Source organism: Frieseomelitta varia, unplaced genomic scaffold (assembly GCF_011392965.1).
Source record: "Frieseomelitta varia isolate USP_RPSP 00005682 unplaced genomic scaffold, Fvar_1.2 scaffold_170, whole genome shotgun sequence".
Lineage (NCBI taxonomy): Eukaryota > Metazoa > Arthropoda > Insecta > Hymenoptera > Apidae > Frieseomelitta > Frieseomelitta varia.
The window spans coordinates 249,660-266,495 of NW_025109417.1; the positions used below are offsets into that span (position 1 = coordinate 249,660).

The following is a 16,836-nucleotide window of genomic DNA, read 5'->3' on the forward strand; positions in this document are numbered from 1 at the left end:
AAAATTTTTTTTTAGAAATAAAGAATTGTTTATACTTGTTGAATTTTCTTTTTTTCTTTTTTTTTGAAAAGAAGAGCAAATCTCAATTGTTTTTAATTAACAAAAACTTAATAGATTTGAGAATGTAATAATAAGTTTAAACGAAGCAATGAGTGTCTACATATTTATTTTAGATATTTGAGAAAATATTTTACTTTTAGAAATATACGTTAAAAAAAATACGAGAAAATATTTTACTTTTTGTAATATACGTTATATTTGATATTAGAAAATGAAACAGATACTTAATATTACTTAAAATACAAGTGATGTAACCTCAGTTTGATCTTATGTGATATTGTACATTAAATATAAGGAAAATATCACTTTCTTTGATTAAAAGATGGAATTCATTTTTGAACTATAACATACTGTTTTTATAAGGTTTTTAATACGTACAAAATACTTAAAAGTGCATTTGAAGAAAATGTGTTTTTTTTTTAATTGATAAAATTGTGCTCAATATTACTTTTAATCATAGTGTAAGCAGTAAACATTTTCATAAATATTATTTTTCGTAAATATGGGGAATTTAAATATTGAAATAGAAAGTTATGATAGCGATTATATCGATTAGTTAAACTAATGTTTAATTAATTTAAAAATTATATGTTACTAAAATGAATTTTTCATTTTTGGTTAAATTATAATTAGAATTGAATATGTTGTAGATTTTATATGATTAATATGCATTATTACTGTATCTGTATATTATTAAATATGTTTGTATTTTTAATCCTTTGAGTGCCAAAGTTGATCAAATATATGTATACGAGAAATTGTAACTTGTGAGATCACACTTAAAAGAGTTAATTTATGAGTATTTCAGTATTGAAATATAATTGAGTATTTTTCAAATTAAAGCGAGAGAATGATCGCATTATCTTAGCACTTAGATACAGCCTGATGTAAATGAGTGTTTTATAATAAATTTGCCACGCATTTTATGATTTGTATGAAATTAAAATTTGTGCATGTATTCCGAATGAAATATCGCTCAGGGATAGTAAATTGTTTTACATAACTTAATTCAGACGAGCAATTTGCACAATAAAAGAAATGTACTTAGTACATTTCCTTTTTTTAGAAAATTAATATACAGTCACACTGGAAAGTCTCGGTACACACGATTAAAAATGATCGATATTTTGAATTCCTATTAACTCCGTAATAAAATTGTACAGTAAAGTTTAAGCAATCTTTGTAAACGGTAGATTTCAATCTTCAAGATTGTAGTGAAGTTAGTTATAAAAAAAATTTTGTTGTGTCTACAAAGGCATTTGAATTTGCAAAATTTTTGAAAGAAAAAGTTTCTTTATTTAATTTCAAAAGAGAGATTTAATCTCTTCAAAAGAGACGTAAAAATATCTTTGAAAAAAAATGCAGAATTTTGAAAATGAAAGCTTTATGCCTTAAAACGAGGATCTAAGATTTTTTGTTAAGAAGTCACAGTAGTTTAAAATGTCGATAATATTTACTTCTGTTTTTGTTTAGAAGTTATATTTTATAAAAAATATCTACACTTTAAATTATAACTACTTAGCAAAAAATCGTAAACCTATCAATCTTATACTCATTTTGAAGTTATCATATTTTCAAACTATTATATTCATTTTTTTCAGAGATACTTTTATATTATTCTAAAAGAGATTAGAAATATATTTTTTCTCAAAAATCTTACAAATTCAAACTTCTTTTCTTTATAAAAAAATATCTTTTTCATAACTAAATTTATTACCATTTTGAAAATTGATGCTTTCCCTTCACAATGATTCCTTAAAATTTATTATATGATTTCTTTCCACGGAATTAATAACAGTTAAAAATGTCGATAATATTTAAATGTGTGTACAGAGATTTTCTGGAGTGCTTGTATGTAATTTTATGTAACATATATGAAGAAAATACATTTTTTTATCATATTGGTTATTGGCTTCCATATTCACCAAATTAATGTAAACTACTGGTATACATCGAGCTTTAAACGTTCTATGCCAACCCATTTGCGATACAAGTTGAATTTGTTATCTTTATTATTAAGTAACTATATATACTATATATGATGTATATGGTTTAAATGAAAAGTTATACGAAAATAGTGAGGCACGGAAGTGTTAAATGAATAGAAGTACATACATATTGATAAGTTAAATTGATAAAGTCCTCTTTATCTAAAAAGAAAAACGACATTTTAATATTAATTTCTTCTCGCATAATATTGAATTGTATAAATTATAAATTTAGTTATAAGTAAATTAAAGCAAAAGATAAATATTAGATTGAGTAATAAATTCATTTATTTAGAGGTGTAAGATTTGTAGCGATTGCTGCGATTTTCATTTTAAAACAAATATTCCTACGTTTCATCAAGATATTAAAAATATGTTGGATATAAAAAAATATGCTAAAAGTTTCTCTTCCACTGGACCTAACAGACTTCTCCATATCAATTTAAGTTAAGTTAAACTAGTTAACGAAACGTTGGAATATGTTTCTTAATATTTATTAAATAATATGAGCTTCGAAGAATATAGTTAAACATATCAAGATAAATTTTCTAAGAATAATTCAGTAAATATGTAATAAGTCAAGCCTTTTTGATGATGAGTTTTTACTCTGCTATATTTCTGGAAAAACAAAGCAATATGCTTGTGAATAATTTCTATTTGAAGAAGAATTATGAGGATGTGAATAGATAATTATGTCTTACTATAATAATGTACTGCAATTTGGAAATTATTTTATTTTGAACTTTACTTTTGTTAAATTCTGGGAACATATATTTAAATCCTTTTATAATGAAAAAAGAAGATTTACTTATGTAAATAATTTATGTAATTGAAGAAATCTCTAAGCTGAGTTCTGTTGATAACTCAATCTAAATGATAAAAGACGAAATAAATAAATGATGAAATAAATTGGTTCTAGATTCTTAATTACGTATATTTATCTTGCCATAAAATGAATGAACAAATGAACTTATCACTCAATTTAATGTATCGTAAGTGAAAGAGAAAAAAGAATTAGTAAATACTTTTATCCAAAGAAAATAAAATAAATTATTTAAGCAATTTTTTAAAAAGTTGTAATTATTCGGGACAACTTTTGCGAGATATTTTTATAGATTGTTTAAAGCAACACTAAGTTTTGTAACAAAGGTTATAACATTAATTATAGGTTTACAATTTTATTATAGATATACCAAGCGTATTGAGAATATTTTTCCATTGTCATTGTATTTGAAGCAATTTGTTTACGAAAGTATTTTTCCTAAACGGTCATTTTTTCACATATTTGTATGTCAAAATTATAATTATATACTTGGAATTGTAAACCATATCATTGTTTGTTATCCTTTTGTATTCTATTTCAAATAAAATTTATATTAAATTAGATTTTTGTATCTTCTTTAGCTTCTTTGCAATGTAATACATCAAATGAGAAAAAAAGAAACCATTTATGTTATAATTTTTGGGGGAACTAAAATAAAAATAATGAAATAAAATTTTTTACAAAAGTACAAATAGTTTTATTAAAATATACATACATTTGTTACAATCACATTAATGCTTCACTCGCATTAATCACCCAAATTTAACTTTCATATTTCTATTTCTATTTAATAATCTTTTGTGAACTAATCTGCATTTTTTGATATACATAACAAAAGATTTTTTATATATAATTTTTCATATTCTTTTCAAAATAATTTGAACAATTAATAGATGTATTAATTAATACAAGTATTATGCATAAATTTCCTTCTCGATTTCTATTTCATGATACTAATATTAAAATGGTGTCTTTAGTGCTATCATTTGCAGAAACAAATAGATAGTATCTAATCGTGAAATTCACAAAACTCTGTGGCAGTAATTACACTAGTTACACATTGGTTTTCTCAAAATCTCATGGATAATGAGCATTCTTGTCGAATAAAATCTTTATAATTCACGAGGTTCGCGGGTTTGAGTATTTTATACAAAGAAGTTCCTTAAATAAATATTATTTAGTAAGGCCCGCCAGAGCTTGATGGTGGAGCACCATAGTTATCCGAAGGGAGTGATTGTGGTGGAGGTCCGTATTCTGCATTTTGTTGTTCCTTCTATAACATAAAAATATAAAAAAGATTATAGTATCTTTGGGAACATGTTTTGGGAAGTTTAATTATTTATTTGTTTCGTTGTTAAAGTTTTATTTTTAATTTTTCTCAATAATATCTGACAATAATAATAATAACTGTTTGATAGTAATATTTAATATTTTTTTCAGTAACATGATGTTATGTACTTAATTCTAATTAAATATAGTATGAGTTAGTAACTGTATTGTTAACTTTTTTTCCGTACATTTCTTTACATAATAATTCTGTGTATCTTCTTTATGAAAGTAAATGTGAATTTAGTTTATAAAATATGTAATTTGATATTGTTTATTTTAATATTCAAATAATTATTCGCATAATAATATAATATTCATATAACTACTGATCAGACTCTTTGAAGAATCAGTTGTTATAATAAATATGCATTTTTAAAATTATATTTATAAAGCCTGCATAATGTGATATCATTTTGCTTTAATCTTTTATGTCTGAACTTTTATTAAATTTTTGTGACATTAGATCGTTTTTGGAATATTGTAAACATAAGGAAAAAGAAAATAAATTTTATAATAAATTAATATATTAAATTTAAAATACTTGTAAGTATTGACAGACTTCGAATTGCAACAACATTCGCCTATTATTTTCCAACAACTAACAAATCTTCATTTTCTCAAGTGATATAAGGATACTTTTATATAGGATGTTCCAGTATAAAGATGCAATTAAGGAAAGGATGATTCTATATGAGAAAATAAATCGAAAATAAAAAATAAATGTTTTTCATTTAAAATTTCATTTTTAAGAAAATAAAGTTTGAAAATTTATCAACTATACTTATTGTATAAAGTGATTTGTTTAGTGTAAGTATTATTAGTATACGTATAAAGGAATAATCTAAGATAATCAAAATTTAGTTATACTTGTAACGTTATTTTTTTTAAATATTATGAAGAATTGTCACATTAAAGTAATGCAAGTGTTTACACAAGTGATATATTTAAGTACCATTAGGATATAAAGAAGTATTCAAAATTCAATTATGTTAATAACGTTGTTCCATGATTCAATCTAATACATTATATCTCTTTTAGAATATGAAGAATCATCATATTAAAGCAATTATATGAATTGGTACAATTCATCACGATATAAAGGAATAATCAAAATTTAATTATGTTAATAACATTGTTCTATGGTTCTATCTAATATACTAATACACTATATCTCTTTTTGCGTACTACGAAAGTATCACGTTGAAGAGATATAAGCTTTTAAATAAGCGATACTTAAGTATCATCACGATATAAAGTGAGTAGAAGTATAAGTAGAGTACAATGCGTGATGCTTGACTCAAAAAGATTGGAAAGAAAATCGTGAGGCAAGGAGTTAATAAAAAAAATCTGTAAATTTATCTTTTCATTGAAGCTTGACTTTTACCACTTTGCCAATCTGACAGCAAATTAAATTGAAAAAACGAAAAACGGATAAGAATTAAATTCCGTGTACATTACCTGAGTCTTGTATCGGATGAAGTAGACTTCCGGTTTGCTGGGTTGCGTTGGTGCTTGAGTCGGTAACACCACTTCCGGAGCCTCTTCCGGTTTCTTCACGAGCACGTAGATCAAAGTCTTCTCTTCGTCTTGAGGCGGCAATGGTGGTAGAGCTGGTGCTGTTGGTGTCGGTGGAGTTGGCGCCTTTATGAATACGATTTTGTAATGTTTCTGTGGTGGTGCTGCGGGTGGAATGTATTTCGGTGGTTTATATTCAGGGGCTTCTGGAGGTGGCACGTGAACGTAAACGTGTTTGTGGACGACAGGTTGTTGTTGAGGTGGTCCATAACGATCTGGAAGCGACGGTGGACCATAACTACCAGATCCGCTTGAGAAGCTTGCACCACCACTCGATGGTGGGAAGTACGAGCTGGGTGGTTCTGGCGCAGGTTTCGAGTATACTGTTGTAGAAGCTACCAATAGTAGCGTGGTCTGCAGGAATTTTAAATTTCAAAGTTACTGCAACTAAGGCTGTCTAAAGAGCAGGAAAGTGATAAAAATTGACGTGTTACTGATGAATTGAGACAAAGTATAAGTAATATAACCTAAAAAATTATTTTGTATTATATTTTTTTTTCTTTTTAATGAAAAAAAAGTTTTGAACCAGTTTAGATTGGATTATATCATATATATTTATATTGTAAAGAAAAATTTACTATTTTGTAAGTACAATCAGATGAGATATTTATATAATTTAAATATTATATAAATAATCAATAATTTTAATTTATATTCCTTTATTGCCTTATATTCAGAGATATACTTATGTACACACAAGTATGAGGTATTACAGCAATTAAGTTTAATAATCACTAAACTGTGAATTTTTATGCAAATTATGCATATTTTTGAGAAAATGAAAAATTCATTCATGAAAAAATTATTCTATGTATTAAATGTTATAAAGAGTAATAAATTTATACTACGCATTTATATGTGTGTATTCTGGGTATTTATGCAATTTTAAATTTCTCATAAATTACATGTATATAAAAATGTACATAAAAATACATAAAATACATGTACATAAAAATACATGTACATAAAAATACATGTATATATAAAAATTCGCAGTTTAATAGTCACTTCTTTCAATTATTTTGAAGACAAATCTATATCACATAATGATAATTATAAAAACTATTTTTATCCAATTAAAAATTGATCAATAATGATCTTTATCTTTTTGTTTCAACTCATAAGATTAATTTTAAGCGAGTTTTGAATCACTTGATATTGAATTATTTATTTATATTTATTGCATTATTTATTTATATTTATTAACTATATTTACTTTTTTGTGGTAAATGAAATAAAATGAAAAATATGAATTTAAGCTTCAGTCCATTAATCTTACAATAATATAACTATTTTGTTTCATTGCAGTCAGTAGTTGCAGATAACCACAATTAACTTAATTGATCTTACTAAAATGGAAAGTTACGGATTATCAGTTGTTTAATTATATTTTCCTTTTAGGCGAACAACAGAATAACATTGACATCATTCTAAACTCGTTTTAAATGCACTAGACATTGCTTGCGATAACTAGATAATTGTCTCCTGCTTGTTTTTTCTTAGAAAAATAACAAAATACATTACTGTTTAATTATATGGACAAAATTATTCCTAAGTAATTCTAAATTATTATAATAATTAAGTACTAAATTATTGCAAAATAAAACTTAAATCAATTAATTTGATTTTAACATATACATTTATAGATAATATATTAATAGATATTGATAAAAAGATACTTAATTGAATAGTAAATAAAAGAAATAGCTAACGATAAGAATGTAGTTAGTATTATAATAATTAGATTCTAGAAAGTGACTTTAAATATGTTCATTATTGAAATTTTAAAATGATTTAAATACATGTTTCTGAACATGTTGAAAAGATTTATACAGATTTTATAAAGTATCAGCTATGCATTTATTAAAAACTGAACATGAAACATGAAAGTGTAGAAACCTAACAGTAGAAAAATATTCATAAGTTATAACAAAAACATCAACCTTTTAATATAAATGCACAAAGTGTTTAATTATTTATACACGATACCTATTTACGTACCTATTTACAGTGTACCCATTTATTAAATGTGAGCAGTTTCATAATTGCTTACTCTATTTGTCATTATAGTAGCGATATTTATAATTTAATTTAGTTTAGGAAATTCTATTGTACAGATTAAAAAATTGCATTTTGTTCTCATCATTTTAACGATGTGATGTATTTGTAATGATGCTTGATATATTTAACATATTTATTGAAATAACGTTAAAAAGTTGTAATGAATTATTGAAATTAGATGTAAAATGTATTATGTCAATACAAAATTAAATGTAAATTAAAATTAAATTAAATTATTAAATGTAATGTAAAATCAAATTATTAAATATGAAATGTACATTACTACGTAGATGCAAAGTTATTAAATAGTAAAATTTAATGCCAATTAAAAACAATTATCAAAGTTACTCAGTCATCGCGTTATCAAAAATTCTAATTTGATATATTAATCATCATTTTATATTTTTAAAAAAATTAAGTAATTTGTCTTTTTTTTTAATATTAATATCAATCGCAGATTTAGCAGAAGCAAACGTTTTTTCAAGGAAAATGAAGGGAGGAGAGAGGGAGATTGGGAATGAGAAGAGAAGAGAGAGAGAGAGAGAGAGAGAGAGAGAGAGAAAGCAGAACAAAAGCAGCACAATTAAAGTGTCATACTAATTACTTCCAGCGACTAGATCTGAAAAAATAAGTAGTGCCTTTTACTTTTACTTGGCTTTCCCTTTTCGAGTTTTTTCTTTTCTCTACAATGGAGAATCTGCAGCATTGTTTCTTAAAAAAGCAGACGTATAACTATTTGCCTATTGACTGATTGCAAAACTAATTTAATGGCAGTTTATTAAACAATAATTGTCATTGATGTCGCGAAAGTCTTTTCAATGGAACTGCCACGATAATTGAAGTAAATAAGGACAGTTAAATTAAATTAATAATACACTTCAAAATAAGATAACAAAGTAACAGCCAATTATCAAAATGATATGTGATTTTGCATTCGAATCTTTTAATTAACTCTAAGTCACTTTCCATCACTTTATTTATTACCTCGATCTCATATTTTTTTTTAAAAAGTAAGTTCGTAGAAACAGTGAATGTCATTCTGTATGCTTATTATCTTTTGTCATAGTTAATTAAATAAGTAGTATTAAATTAGCGTTATTATTAAAAATATGGATTTTCAATTATTTCATTTTATACAAAATATGTGAACGTTTAATTTAATTTAAGTTTTCATTAGATTTTACTTGACTTTAACATTTAATTTATTCTGCAACCAGGTTTGCAACTAAATTTTATTAGATTTAATATCTGATTTAATTTATAATTAGATTTTAACGTCTAATTTAATTTATAACTAGTCTTGTAGTTAGATTTTATTTAATTTAATTTATAACTAGATTTAAGCGAATTAGATTTTTCGAGATTTTATTTCCTGTTTCTTTTTTCGCGAGTAGACGCGTAGAAGTCATATGAAGATCAACCTTGTCCTTTTAAATGGAATTATATATTTTTTAATACATCAATTTCGTGCAATTCGAAATTTTCTATACAAAGATATTTATATTTTATATATGTATATATATATATATATATATACAATATTTGTACTTGTATGTATGTCTGCATAATACATACGTATTTCAAATAGTCTATCATATTCAATGGTTTTTCCAAAAATTGCTATAAATTTTACATTTACACAATAATTAGGAAATCCAACAGATCTATTTCTACAATCAATTAGTAATCATAATAATCATAATTATTAATCAGTTGTTAAAATTAATCAATAATCTTGATTAACTTTTGTAATTTGTAATCATTAATCAATATTTTTGTCTAATTATTTTTGTTACTAATCAGTATTTTTGTCTAATTATTTTTGTCTAACTCTGATTGAATATTTGAAATACATCTGTTGTAAAAATCATCATTTAAGCCTGCAGTTTAATATTATACAACGACTATTCAAAAAATTTAATTTCACTTTACTAATTTTGTATTCAGAACACTATACTTAGCCACTGAACTGCGGATATTTATGTAAATTCATATTTCCGAGAATATTAATTAAAAATTATTTTACACGATAAATACAGAAGCACTATATATTTTGAATGTGCATTTCACATATTATATACATTTTTTACAAGTTTGTATATCCCGACTGCATTTATTCTCCCTTTATTTTTTAATATGTTCCTTTTCGAATTTTTTAATCATTTGTTTCAGAATTTTTATACCTTTTTTCTCAAGTTTATACTTTATATATGTTTGTAATATAAGAAATAGTAAAGTTACTTAGTATAATTATTGTAATCTTGTATCATTTTTTAGGATTTTTATACTATTACATTTCTGTTGGCACGAAAAGAATTAAAATTCCCTATAAATACATAAAAAGCCGCATAGAATTACTTGAAACAGACTTTGGGCAAGAAAAACCGGTATTCGCAGATGGTTCACCATGTACTCGAACGAACGAATAAGAGTAAAACACGTATGTACAACGATGCGACTGGTCCGTCGTTAATTCGAAAGTAGCCGAATTGTTTTCACAAAGAAAGTTGATCGTGTATTCCGCGTGCATGTGACCAGGTACTCGGGTAACCAATCTGCACGTATACGAGTGTTCAAATACGTGCACGTACTAGAAACGCAGCAATCGCGGCCGTTTCGCAATCAATTTTCTACGACGTTAAATTGTAACGCTTATGCAACTGCTCTCCTCTTCCTGTCGTGCACAACAAAATTCAAAGAAAATTACGCGAACCGACAGCGATGCGCGATCTTGACGCTGCTGGATCCTCGGCTAACAATAAGTTCTCACGCGTATATCTCTTCGTGGAAATTTCACTGTTCGCTGTTCGGCCAGCGTGTTGGTGCTCAACAATCGTTTCGTTATCTTTTCCGACAACGCGACTGTTCTTGTTATTGCTTCCTGTTAAATGTACTATGCACCAACTTATATACATATATTGACGCGATGATCACGTTAATCGTCAGGTGTTCGTATTTTTATAATTTCATCAATTCCATCTCTGCTTTTTCGTTAATTGTATGTTGGTAAATGTTTGTATAGTACGTGATGTGTTATATTGCATGCACAACATATTTACTTATATATATATATATGTAATATTTTATGTACTTATGTAATCGGAAATATATACAATATATAATATTATAATAATATAATACCAGTAATATAATATGTTATATAATGTATTTTATATATATATACACTTATATATATGCGTGCATTATATATATATATATATGTATTATAAGTATATTCTATTATGCGTTATATTATATGTTATATATATATAAATATATTATATATTATATATATAATATATTAATAATGTATAACATATAAATTATTGCAATATATAATAAATTATTATAATAATTTATTCGTTAGTTAAAATTAAATCATTTCTAAAATATTGACATTTCTAAAATATTTCTTCCATTTAAAAAAACATATAAATAAATCGAAAATACAATCTTACAAAAAACAATACACAATTATCATATATGTTGTAACGTAAATAACATTTTTTGTGTTCTGATTATAATTATAATAATAATAACTTTGTACATTTTGATATTCATATGATAATTGTGTAATTTATAGATTGTTCGAATATATTTTCTTATAAACCAATAACGAAAAACGCTATGATTTTTTAAAGAGATTATAAGTAATAATAAATAAAATAAATAAGTAAGTAATAATAAATATAAGTTATAAATAGTAATTAATTAAAAATATTTATATTTCTCCAAATATTTAAAATTTGGAAATGTATTTATATTTTTGTGACTGACTGTAGTTCTGACATACTAATAATGATTTTCTTATCCAGAATATTTTGTATATAGAATGTATATAGAAAATGAACACATTTATTGTTGTATATTTATAATCAAGAAATAAGCAGAATTAAGAAATTGATATATGTATAGTGAAATATGAAGTGCAGATGTAGTAAAGGTGTGCCTAAACTTTTAGCCGCTACTGTACATCGTCATTAGAGATACAACTGTGAAGTAATTTATCTTTGCCAATTAGGAGAAAATTGTGTGTAAGAGAAAATTTATTCGTTCCATTCTTTCTTTCCATATATAGTTTTCAATGAAGCAAAGAGTTTAACGCTAGAACTATCAAAAATGGCCAAATTGGCTAATTTATAATTTTTATTAGAAACTTTATAGATATAAAATAATGTGTTTTTGGAGATTTGAATGATTTTTCGTAAAATGTATAAATAAAAGCTTTTGTACTTTATTATACTATAAAGTTTCCCTATTTTTCTTATTTCAATGTTTCTGATGGAAATTTCATGCTTTACTCGTTGACAGTTTCATCGTTAAATTATTTATATTTAAATAAATATTTTTAATTTTATTTATAATATTTAAATATATTATTATATATATTATTAAATATATTATAATTAATTTTATTTATAATATTTAAATATATTATTTATATATTTATATATTATATTTAAATATATTAATTTTTATAATATTTATTAATTTTATTTATCATATTTAATCATTTTATTATTAATATTTTTAATCAAATAAAATATACAGTTTTCAATATTTTGTAGATACATTTTTAATTCTATCGCTATATAATTAGATTCATATACATTAATAGGCTATATACGTTAAAAAAAAAGGTTCTAATCTATCAATCGAAAAAAGGATATTAACATATGTGATATTATTTTTGTGAGCATTACGTCTAAAAAGTAGTGAAATTATTTGGAAGCATTTTCTATTCGTACTAAAATTTTTTACATTAAATATATATCTATACTTTTTTCTTGTTTCAGTCTTAATTCTTGGGATATGAAAAACGTACTTTTTTAGTGCCTGACGTTATTCATACCATCTTTAATTCTTAAATAATATCAAAAACATAAAAATTTATGTTTCATACTTTAATTTTGGAATTTTTGATTTGTTTTAATTTTATTACTACTCTCTATCGGAAAAATGTAAAATATAAAATAAAATTAAATAACTTAAATTTTTGTAATACATATTATTATAATGATGACCGCTTAAGGAATAAATCGTGAAAATTTTATTCCAAATAATTCGAATAAAACCATTTTATTGCATTTTAGAAACAAAAATAAAATACCGTGCATATCTTAAAATCCTGTGCTTAAAAATGTTACTGTAATAAATTTTTATTTCGATTATAAAATGTACAAAATGTATAAAATGTTTCGCGCAGATGTTGATCGTTAAGATCAAGAGAAATCGTGGGATATTGATATATCGACGCCCACGAAAGGAACACGGCCGCAATCGTTATGGAATTTAAACGTGAAAGGCTCCGTATCTCTTATGGGGCAGCATAAAAAAGAAGAATTAAAGAGGAAGAAAATTTAAAATGTTATATGTGAAACACATAGAGTGAAATTAACAGAACTCTTCTTTTCAGGAGTAAAAGTTCATAAGTATAATTTGTCATATAACGTTACATTATTTCAGATATTATTTGATGAAAGATAAATTACAAAAAAATGTGTATTTATAATGTATCGATATTAATCGTCCTTCTAAAAAGGAAGGATTTATAATTAAAATTTATTGTTAATTCTTCTAGTCCGTTTCTTCAAACTCAATGATACTTTAGAATCAATTTAAAAATTTTTAATGTAATGTAATGTTTAATTAATATATTTAATTGATATCATGTATTTATTATATCGAGTTGATCTCTTCCTTGAATCTGTATATACATTTAGACGTCTTGTTTTAATTTTGTTTCGTGATTACACGGTCTTTTAACATCGTTATTTTTCTTTGCTTCATACCTAATTCCTCTAAATTATTGATAAATAAATAATATTTTAGTTATTATTTATGATTAATAATCAATTAATAAATAATAATTAATATTACTATTATGATATTAATATTATAATTAATATTAATATTATGATTATTTAATAATTATATAATCTAATTATATAATTATACAATGTATAATATAATAATACAATTTAATAATTATTAATAAATAAATAAATAAAATTTTAGTGTATTATATACTATATTAATCGTAGCAACTAAATCACTATGTTTTAATTTGTATTTAATTATTGTTCGAATCACAATGCTTGTTTCTTACGATTTTGATTACTTCATAATATTTTTCCGAGTTAAAAAAAACGTAACACCATTGTAGAACGTAAAAGAATGCAACAGAGTTGTTTTTGATTATATTTTTGCAAAATAATTTAAATTATTGATTGAATAAATTCATGTTTCAAATATTATATTAATATTGTAAGTATTTAAATAATTTTGTAAGTACTATGTTATATTAATATAAATGCCAATTATTACAAAACATGAATGAATGTGTACAACAACAAGAATGAACAAAAACGTATTGTAATTGACACGGTTAGTTTGGAATAAGTTTCTTCTACCATTTTGAATTAACTCTTTACAATTAGTAGATCTGGAGCGGAAAATGTAGTCGGCGGTCGTGTAATAATTAACCGTGAATCATCATAACTGAAATATTTTTTGCTCGATTTCTTTCGACTCTATAATTACTGTAGAAGGATTTTTTTATTTTTCAAGTATCTGTATTTCACATTTGAACACGTTCAAAATAGAAAAGTTTCAAAGCATCACTTTCTTGTGGAAAACTGACAATTTAACTTGAAATCTAGCATAAGTGGTGAAACGAATATTTGCAATAAGTCGTTGAATAATTATTTTTGCAATATTTTAATTTTCTTTTCTCTGTAAGTATATTCTAAAACTTTGCTTATTCTTATAAATTTATGTTGTAAATTATTTTTTAAATTTATATAATTTATTAAGTTTATATTTTATCTTGAAAATTTTATATATATAATATGTATTTATATGTATTATATGTTATTATGTTATATCCATATTATGTGTATATATATTTTTATATATTTAATTTATAACAATGTTGTATTTGATTGTACATATTCTTTACTTTTTATTTCTTTTTTCTTTTTTAACAATTGATGTCATTTCAAATACAAACATTAGAAATTTAATGAAAACTTTATGAAAGGCTTTTTCTTTATTTGATGAATCTTATTTCTGTTATACAAGTCAAATTTATTTACTAACAATTTGTAAAATTTAAATTTAAATACTATTTAAATGTAAATTACCATTTCTACTCTCAAAATATTTTAAATAAGCTTTTAAATAAGGTATTTATGTAGTTACAATTTTACTACGAGGAAAAAAAAAGTCGAATAAACAGAGATGTCACGTTCAAGTTAATTGTAGATTTCTATATATCAATAAATGATTAGAAAGTAAAATTATAACACGCAAGAATAATCATCCAATATGCTCCAGAGGGGACCGTTCGTCGTCAATTTCACGAAAACCGATTGATTCCGATAAGATGAGTTGCAACGAGTCGTTGAAAGTATCGTATACTTCGATGTTGCGAAATACGTAACAGAAACCATCCGAATTTGAAACAAGTACTTTCAGTGTATATTCACTGTACATACATATGGGTGTAAACATACTTTTTGGACATCAATACGATGATTTCTCGTTTTATACATTTATTATCATCGTATGAGGAAAATTCTTAAATGTTTCGAAAATTTCAGCCAGAAGTTTGTCGATGGATTGAAACTTTCACTCGAGAATTTTTGTTTCGTTTCTGGAGTCGTTATTCCAGCGCAAGAGGTTAAAAAGGAAAAGCGAGAGCACACTTTTAGCCGAAACCAAGACACGATCGAACGACTTCGAGTTTGTACGATCCAATCAGACTTTCAGATGTGTGCAATTTTTTTGCATCGAACGAACGTTTTACTTGTCGAAATTTTTAAATTTCGCACGACAACAATCGAGTGAGTTTTTCACTACAAAATGAAGTTATAACACGATTCCAATTTATTTTACTAACTGATATGATACTTTGACGAAAAGTTAACTCTTCGAGTATTTATATTATAACTTATAATCAATAATAAATAACTAGCTGATATATTTATTGGATGTACTCACTGCTTCAAAGAAAAAAAAAAAAAAACAACGTATTAAAATGTATTCAATAAATAGATGGAAAGATATATATTGAGAGATGAATTATAATTCATATACTCCACATTCAGTATCAAACTTTTACACTTCAGTTAATTTGAGGCACTCGAGTGATTAACAGTTTACAACAGAGTATGTGTACATCCTGTCAAAAATTGCGAGTAAAATACGACTCGCAATCAGAGTTAAAGTACGGACACGAATCGAACAATCGAACTCACCAAGTAGACCAACATCGTTGAATTTCGCGGCGACCGAGAGGGTACGAGGCCGAAAGTCAGATGTGTAAAGGAGAACGTCTTTCACCGACGATCTCTCACAGTTGTGTCGGCTGGATCGACACATTCGGACTTTTATACGGGCCGAAAGAGGGGAAAAGGAACATCCTCGATTCTCTTTCCTCACTCGTCCGATCATCGATCGAAGGATCTTCGTTCACCGGGCTACGTAACCCTGATCTTATTACGGATTAACGGATTAACAGGCCGGCCCCTCCAGGAACGGTTCACGCAGGCGAAATTTATACCAGGGAAATTTTTTGCCATTCAACAGATTTATATAATATTATAATTTTATTTATATAAATTAATTAAATTATTTATATAATTTGTATAATTAGTAAATTATTTATATAATATTATAATTTTGTTTTTTAAAATTATGATATTGTTAATGATAGAAATAGTATTAATTAATAATAGAAAAAATTTTATAATTTATTAATTTTTTTAAAAGATTTTTATAAATTTATAAAGTTCATTATATATATATATATATATATATATATATATATACACACACACACAATTATTACAATTATTTAATTAAATTATTAAAAAAAAATTTTTAATTATAATAAATATAATGATTAAATTAGTAATAAATATATGTATAATATATTAATAATTAATTAATTATATATATATATATATATATATATATATATATATATAAGGAATT

General features: G+C 24.6%; 1 protein-coding gene across 1 annotated transcript; it reads right to left on the reverse strand.

Moving 5' to 3' along the window:
- Nucleotides 1–3,552: 3,552 nt before the first annotated feature.
- On the reverse strand, nt 3,553–16,215 carry LOC122538655 (leucine-rich repeat extensin-like protein 3). The gene is made up of 3 exons (XM_043672911.1): nt 16,098–16,215; nt 5,659–6,129; nt 3,553–4,144 (listed from the first exon to the last, which is right to left on the reverse strand). The coding sequence occupies exons 1-3, from the start codon at nt 16,110–16,112 to the stop codon at nt 4,049–4,051; spliced, it is 582 nt and encodes a 193-aa protein (XP_043528846.1). The 5' UTR covers nt 16,113–16,215; the 3' UTR covers nt 3,553–4,048.
- Nucleotides 16,216–16,836: the final 621 nt, after the last annotated feature.

Coding starts and splice junctions, on each gene's coding strand:
- LOC122538655 (XM_043672911.1), bottom strand. Junction 4,145..5,658: donor TCATCCGATACAAGACTCAG/GTAATGTACACG, acceptor TTTATGTTATAG/AAGGAACAACAAAATGCAGA.